Source organism: Gavialis gangeticus, unplaced genomic scaffold, assembly GCF_001723915.1.
Source record: "Gavialis gangeticus isolate Ggan-Ray unplaced genomic scaffold, GavGan_comp1, whole genome shotgun sequence".
Classification (NCBI taxonomy): domain Eukaryota; kingdom Metazoa; phylum Chordata; order Crocodylia; family Gavialidae; genus Gavialis; species Gavialis gangeticus.
Genome location: NW_017729005.1, coordinates 608,639 through 617,122, shown reverse-complemented (window position 1 = coordinate 617,122; position 8,484 = coordinate 608,639). Strand labels below are relative to the sequence as shown.

Sequence of the window (8,484 nt, the reverse complement as noted above, 5' to 3'; positions counted from 1 at the left end):
CCTGAGGTCTCTGGGATTTGCAGTCCAGAATTACAGCAGCATAACTCTACAGGGTTGCTCATCACTTCTTCTTCCTAGTTCCTGGTGTCTCTAAGCTTTGTACTCCACATTTACAACCAAGAGTAAGTTTGAGCAAGAGAAGGGATGTTTTATGCACCCCCCCCGGACCCAGACCCCAGTCGGGGTTTGCTGGGGTGGGGGCAGGGGGGAGGTTGATTGACTTTGCAATCTTGATAAAAGTCTTTCAACAGCTTTCTGTGACCAATATATATAGTGTGCGCACAAGCACAAGTATATATATCCAGAAGCATTGAGGTTTAGGCATTGCTAGGAATAATCATAACTGTTCTACTGATAAATATCTTTTTTGAAAATGTCTGTTTCTGTAAATAAATAAAAACACCGAGAGTCACCAGTTTTGTAGACCCTACAACAATCAACATTATGGTGATTATTGTCTGCCTCTTTAAAAAGTTAATACTGTTCACAGAGCAGCATTAAATCAGCTACTGATTCTGTTGTGCAAGGATACTTTGGAAAGATGGGATGGTGCTCAAACCAAATATGGTGTCCATAAGAGATGTCAGTCTCAGCTCCATTTAAAACAGGAGGAAAAAAACAATGCTCAGAAAAATTATGTGAGCCAATAGATTGAGCAGATCTAGATTGAGTAGATACTTTCTGGAGAGTTACTTATGGAAAAATCTCATAAATCCCTTATGACTCTGACACTTACAAGACCTTGGGTAAATTCACTTTGGCTTACACAACAGAGGAAGAGCTCCAGCATGTCTACACAAAACGCTAATGTTGCAGTAGAGTAATTCTACTGCACACTGTGCTAATGTGCTCTTGCTCTATTGCGCATTAGTTTCACATAAAAAGCATTCGTGTGCGCTAATGCATGGTAGTGCCAATTACAGCCCTTTAAGTTAGTACCTATCATGACAGGTACTAAACTTAATGTGTCATAATTATGGTGCATAAATGAACATGTAGACACACCCTTTGTGGCTTAGTTTCCCTTCGGTAAAATGGGGTTATTTACTTACCTATCTAAAAAGGTGGTGATTAAGATTAACTAATATTTGCACACTGCTTTGAAAATGGGAAGTATTAAATGCCACTCATTTTCTTACAAGAGAGAAGGAAGTAAAGAAGTAAGGAAAAAAATATTGCCAACTCCATCGAAGCCAACAGAATGAGGCAATAGGACGGTTCACCAGTCTAGCAAGGACAGTGGATTCTTTAAGTCACCAATTTAAATCCATCATCCTTTTCTAGCTGCAGAATGTAGATGCTCTCTGCTGGACACTTAGCTGAAGAATTAGCTGATGTTCTTCAATTTTAAATGGAAAAGTATTCACAGCTGATACTGCTTAGAAGTTTCAGCAAAATAACCAGGAACTGAGTAGTCAAGAAGACTAAGTTTCTCATTCATTCCTGAAGTAGTCCAATCAGATCAACATTGAAGCACTTTGACAGGGTTTGGTGGTGAATCTGCTACTGTGACTAATGTACCTGTTTTGCTGATGGATAAACAAAGAAGTTCTCTATATAGCTTTCTATATGGCATTTCTCCACATTCTTTAAAAGGTTATGAGTGGAGGGGGGTGGAATCTATAAAGAAATTTCTCAAATATCCCTTTATATAATAAAAAATTAATGAATATAATAATGACTTGGGGAAAAAAACATTCCTGTCTCCTCAGTAAACAATACTTATTTTTATTACATTCCATTTTCCATTAAACACTATTTATATAGAGAAATCAAGATGAAAGAAGCTGTGTTTAAATAACATTACATTTTTCACACAAACTGATAAAAATCCAGGAAATTCAAAGTTAAAGTTGACATTCCATCCTTAATGCATGTCCTGTTCTCATTCCCCACCCCCCTTGGGGTTATGATTAAAGAATAAAGTGTCATTCATAGGGCTGTGCATGCATGATGAATCGTATCACACCCTAAGCTGAGCTATTCATTTCATTTGTTTATGATTTATCCAAAGCTGCACTTCCAAATTCATCCTTGGTCATTCAGTCCCATATTGGGAAATATCAATAATTGTTTTTTTCAAACTCTTCTAATGGAATGCAATAGTATTGTAAGTATAAATGGATTGAACCTTACTGGCAAACCGTTCCCAGTTTTAGTTTCTTTTTTCTCAGTTTTGCCATTGGTTTCCTGTGTCAGAGAGCTGAAGCATACTGAATGTCACATTTTTCAGTAAACCCCAAATCCTGCAATCTGATCTCTGTGGGCAGATGCTTATGCTCATAAGGAGTCCTACTAAAGTCATAAAGAAATTTACTGCTCTATCCACTCAGCCACATTGTGGTATCAGTGCCTAAAATAGTTCCAGGGACCAGATTCTGACCTCAGTAACACTTTTATCTCCTTTAGTTTCAATGAAATAATTTTGGATTTAGACAGAGATCAGAACATGGTCTTAGGCCATAGCTCCAATAATTCACCAGCTCTGGAAACAGTTGGGGCTGAAAAGATGCATCATCCACATAAAGAATTTGATCAGCTCTTATGCTTCATGCAAAGGTCAAGTTTTTGCAGAAAACTAATTTGAATCTTGGGCTTTCAAGAGGGCTCTTAAAGATTACAAGTCCCAATTGCTCTGAAGAAATCTATGCAATCCAATATGGTGTTCTGATTTGGTGTCTTTTAAACAGTTTTAATGCTTATTTAAAAATTCACGGCTCCAGTCTCTATCTTGTCTTCCTCAGCTAGTGAAGTCAAGTCACTCAGAGTCTGGTTGACAATGGGTGTGTCTACATGAGATTCTACTGTACGGTGGTTACTGCCCAGTTATTTAGTACTTGTATAATCAAGTACTAAATAAATACGCAGTAACCAGAGTTACTGCACAGCAGCACCAACGAACATCTTTTAAGTGATGCTACTGTGCAGTGGCCTGTAATACTGCACAGTAGCATATTAACACTGTTTGTGCTGTGATGTACTACTGCACAGTATTATTCAGCTACTGCACAGTTAGCATCTCACGTAGATGCTCCCAGTGAGTTTATCAGATATCTAATTGTTTAATGCTCATCCAAGGCAATTCTGTTCTCTCCTTTGACTTGTATCTCCACCCAGTGTCCAAACCTTGCTTATTTGATCTCCAAAACAGACTAGATTACTTTTCTGAATGAGCATGTCGGCAAAGCCATTCCTTTTCAGGTCTACATTCTTACCACTTGTGTAATAGTTTCCTCTTTGCTTTTGAATCCAACTTCATTGCCATTTTCAAGCCCACTCAAACACTGCTACTAGGATCATCTACCTGGCTCCCCTGCCACTTTTTGTTCCTTCTGGCTTCCACTGTCCTGGCTCAGACACAAACTCTGTGTCTTTTGCCTTTAAGTTCCTTCCATATTTAACCAGTCTGTCCATAAATTTGTTAACTTCCTAAGGAATCAACCCTCTTCTTTGTTCTTCCAGAGAGTTTTAAATACCTGCTGCCCTGCTTCCCATTCAAATACCTCTAAGCTTTTCTCTATGCTTTTGTCTATGCTCAGAAAACAGCTCACAGAAATATTTACTGGAAAGCAGTTCTCTATCCTTGTTTATCCTCTGCAGTGCTGCCTACAAATCACTCCTGTGTTCCACTGCTTATTTAGACAAGAAGCAACCTGCAATTTCTTCCAAGCTGTGTTCATTTTATTGAAATTGCCCTTCCTAACTCCTGTTTGGCTGTTCTGCCTATCTGCTGAATTCCACCCGAAATGTAAACTGCAAGCTCAATGGGTCAAACACTAGCCTTTTTTTCTTGTACTGTGTACATAATACTAGTACAATGAGGCCCTGCATCTTGACTAGGCCTTGTAAGGCACTGTTGTAATATTAAAGATAAGATAGTGGGAATGTTGATGAGTTGGAAGAAGCAACAGGAAAGTATAGTGATATAAACTATATTAGTTTTCCCTGGACCTAAGAGTATACCTCCTGTTTGTTATTCAGATCCACAGTCAGAAAGTAGTTTGAGATCTTTGACTGCTCCAAGAAGCTCAGCTGTAGGCAAAACTATGTTTTATTCCCACTGGAAGTTAGGGAAAGGATGCGTCCTTTATGCCAGATGCAACTTTGGCTATATTTATCCATGGCTTTTTTGCTGTGAGATTAACCTTTTAAAAGGTATTCTATTGGCCTTTCAGAAATGTTAATGTATACTTCATTTGCCATCTTATAAAATAATATTTCAGAGAGAATCCACATGACATCACAGCTCTGGGATCAACACCGCTTTCAGTTAGATGGCATTGAAGGTTTGTATTTTCAGCAGTTTGATCCATGGCTCACAGAATAGCCGCCTTCTTCCTATGTAGCATTGTGACTGTTAGAACCTGTGAAGGGACTCTATCAGCAGCCTAATTTAAAAGAAAGGAGCCTAGGTATTTCTTTGAAACTTATCTATCCCATTTTCTTGATTCAAAATAGACTCATTTTGCTGTCTGTATGGACATGTTACAAGACAACATCTTCCTTTTTCTGAGTAGGTTATTGTTTTGTTAGGAAACTCTGTTTTTTGCTGTTTGGTTGGTTTGGACTTCAGGTTTTAATCCCTGACTTAAGATTTCAAGATTTATGTAAACATTAAGAGCTGTGGTAAACCTATTTTTAAAGAAATTTGAACAATGAACCAGTTGCTGGGTTCTTTGAAGATGTAAACAATCTATTGGAGTTAGGTATTTTCAAATTATGAAGTACCCATGACTGAAAAATATTTTTGCCAAAATAATTTGAGGTTCAGAAATTAAGTGAAACATTTCAGTAAAATGTAAAGATGGATGTGAGAATTTAAGGAATCCACAAGCAATTGCTTTCCAATAGATTCAAGCAATTATAGAACTTCATGAATTCCAAACATCTAAAACATTAACAGATATGTTCTGGGAAGGGTTTAAAAGAAGCTTATCACAAAAATGGGGAACCATGTCCTTTTAGCTGAAATAAGAAGCAAGTACACAAAAGTCTCCTGCAAGATGGATACTCATGATGCAGTCCATCATCTTCATTTTCCTCTGTATCTTAGAAACAGCAATGTTTAAGATATTGTACATCTTAAACCATTATTTACTGAGTTGACTGCACAGAATTTTTTAAAATTGAATAAAAAAAATGAATATTTGAACAGATAATGTTATATTCCTAGTTGGAGAGAGCTTAAAAAGAAAATAAAACTAAATAAAAACTCTAGTCTTAAAACTCATTTCATTTGACAACGATTCACCTTGATTATAAAACTTGATTTCCCATTAGGATTTTAAATTTGTCAAATTGTGCTGTGGTTATTCTGTGCTCCCTCAGACCGAAGCAGGTTTGTAATGATGTTTGGTATGTATATTACTGTATTCGGTACTCTATGGGGTGCAATAATTTATGAGAATGAGTTATTTAACTTTTTTGCTAACATTTTTCAGTAACATTAGATGCTTTGGTTCTTGTAATCTTTGTATTCTGCCTAATAAAAAAAAATTAAAACTTTTAACTAGAAAAAACAAATCAAGCATTCCTCAAGAACATACTTTAAATTAGTATTTGAGGAACCTAAAATAATCATCATGCACTTGTTCTGATCTACTTACTATAGCATTAAGCATCCAGAGAACTACGGTGAGTGATTTATATACAGCTGCAGGCTTCCAGTTCTGCTCATAATATTTTTTCCAATGGAAAAGCAAATTTGCAATGGAAACAATTTATAGTCAGATATTCTTGTTTGCAAATACTCTTAGTTTAGACATGTGTCTCAACACATTGTAGTTCATGTAAAAGAATGATTTAGCTCCTTTCCAAATCATTTACCACCAGTTAATTTTACACCTTTTGATGAGAACTAGGAAATGCACGATAAAGAAGCATACCACTTCTCCCTGCATCTATTAAAGAGAAACCTCTTACCCACTTCAGTGAGAAGAAACAGAATCTCAGTGTTATCTGAGGTTAGTTATTTGATATTTAATTAAGACAATCAAAACCACAAAAAGCCACAAAACATGTAGGAGGAAGAGGAGTACATTCTAATACTGAAATAAATAAGCTATGCAGTGTAATCCTGGAGTCGTACAGCAGGATAGTGCTAATACACTACCTGATTCAGAAATAATGATATATGTTACCCCAGTGTGATACAAAATCAACAATAGGACAGTCAATACTTGCAGAAATGTTGCTTACCTGTTGCCTTGGTTATTAAGGCCCCTGAGTTCCCGGAGCTGTCCAATGTACCTCTGCCTTTTTTCGGCTTACCTTCGGACCAAAGGTGGGTCCTGTATCAGACTTCTCCATGTGCTTACATCTGCTTGTAATACATAGCCACTTCGCTTCTGCTTTGAAAGCATAGGCGTGTTCCCACATTAAATAAAAAAAGTGAGCCAGGGGTTAGGAGCATCTTTCCATCTTCCTCTTTGCCAGGAAAGGGTATTTGGTTTGCACCATCTGTTGGTGATGGAGACAGATCTTTGTCTACATCGGAAGTGTTTGCAGTCCTGTGGCCAAACAAGAAGGATTTTCACCCTGTGGGTTCCTTCCCCTTTCTCCCTTTGATCTGATTGTTTTAAATCTCTTTAGAATTCAAGGACCAACTCACCCCCAAAAGGGACGTGTTGTAATGAAGATGCATGGCAAGCATTAGACAGTAACACTGGATATGTATATTTTTTAAAGAATAAAACCTTCAGTTTTGTCAGAAGCTTTGCTCTGCACAACTACTGCAAATCAATCAATTGAGTCTGGTGTGCCTGGGACCAGTACGTATCTAAATACAGTAGATGGGGTGTGAAGTGAAAACCACAAACCCTTCTGTCCTGCCAAAGGCATAACCTGACAAATGAAAGATACTTCAGCAGGACTCTGGTTAAAAGAAAAAAAACCAAATCCTATTGTTATCAGTGAATTACTTTAGCTTGACTCGCTTCAGCACCGAGGGGAAGGGCTCTAATAGCCGAGGTATTGTTGGAGCAGCCTGCATTAAGCAAGCAGTAAAAGCCTATCTTCTTCTCAAGTGCAGAAAAGCGTTTCACATCAAGCGTTTTGAGACCGCCTGAAACAAAATGGGCTTTACAAGGCAGTGTTTTACTGCCCTGCTGGAGAGATGTTTGAACTCCATTTGAAGGAGAGAAAAAACAAGGGGGGACGATTCCAACAGTTACAATTGGGAATGCAATACTGGGTCCCCTACCATGCTTACTTAGGCTAATGGAGGGCCTGTCATTCAGCTCCCATTGCACTGGGATACAGGGCAAACATTCCCCGGTGACCCTCCGCATGCAGGTCCCCTCTTCAGGACATCATTAAAAGCATGCATGCACTTGTCTGACATCAATTGGCAGCCTCGCTTGCCAGGTTCAGAGATCTCAGGCAGGCAGCGGGACTAGCTCAGAGGAGAACAATCCTGGCTGCTCGGGCTTTCAAGAGCCTGAAAATCATTTGGTTGCGGGTGTGCGAGGAGGCACAAAGGCGCTCAGCAGGTAAGAGCCGGGGGCTGGTGCCAAGAAGGAACCGGCCTTGATCGCCCGGCCCGGATTGAGTCGCTCTCGCTGCAACACCCACGCGTCCCCGAGGGGCTGCCTGTCTTCTCTCATCAGCGTTAAGGAGCAGCGGTGCCCGTCCGTCCCTTTTTTGGTCCTGCTAATCCTGTTATCTGTTGGGTTATAAATATTTAACGCCGTTCGCCCGGGGATGCTACCCTCGGGGAAGTGAGATGTCAACCAGCCTCCTCCCGGCCCTCGAGCGCCCGGGGAGAACCGATGACATCCGCAGCAGAGCCCAGAAGATGGCTCGTCAGGAAGGGCTGGTGGGAGCCTCGGTGCTGGGCTTCGTGGCCGACCTGTCGCTGGGCTCTCCCGCGGGCCCCCCCAGGGGGGCACCCCGCCTGGACCTCTACGAGCTCGCCCCCGGGCCCCCCTTTGGGGACACAGCCCTGGCCCTGCGCCAGGGGCGGCCTCTGAGCACCTTCGGGGATGGGGACCAGGAGGAGGAGGAGGAGGCGCAGAGGCGGGGGGCCACGGCCCTCCTGGACAGACCCAAGCGAAAGCGAGTCATCACCTCCGCCCAGCGCCAGGCGGCCAACATCAGGGAGAGGAAGAGGATGTTCAACCTCAACGAAGCCTTTGACGAGCTGAGGAAGAAGGTGCCCACCTTCGCCTACGAGAAGAGGCTGTCCAGGATAGAGACCTTGCGCCTGGCCATCGTCTACATCTCCTTCATGACGGAGCTGCTGGACAGCTGCGACCAGGAGGAAGCGAGCTAGGCCGCCCCGGGACGCCGAGGAGGGGCTGGCGTCTCCTCGCCTTTCTGGCAAGGGCGCCACGTCTAGACACGCGGCTGCCAGGGCTGGGGTGGGTAATACGTGACTCGGGGGAGGGCAGGGTCCGAGCTGCGCGCTGCTCCCGCCCGGCCCCGCACCTTGATGACGGCATCGGGGCCGGGGGAGGGGGTGGGGGAGGGGGTGCTCCACACTGC

At 41.6% G+C, this 8,484-nt stretch overlaps 1 protein-coding gene across 1 annotated transcript; it reads left to right on the top strand.

Annotated features, from left to right (window-relative positions):
* The first annotated feature begins 7,795 nt into the window (after nucleotides 1-7,795).
* On the top strand, nucleotides 7,796-8,272 carry FERD3L (Fer3 like bHLH transcription factor). The gene has a single exon (XM_019508537.1). It carries the CDS (start codon nucleotides 7,796-7,798, stop codon nucleotides 8,270-8,272), a length of 477 nt encoding a protein of 158 aa, XP_019364082.1.
* The last annotated feature ends 212 nt before the right edge of the window (nucleotides 8,273-8,484 follow it).

What these genes read in the sequence shown, in the direction of transcription:
- FERD3L (XM_019508537.1), top strand. Translation starts at nt 7,796, where the DNA reads ATGGCTCGTCAGGAAGGGCTGGTGGGAGCCTCGGTGCTGGGCTTCGTG.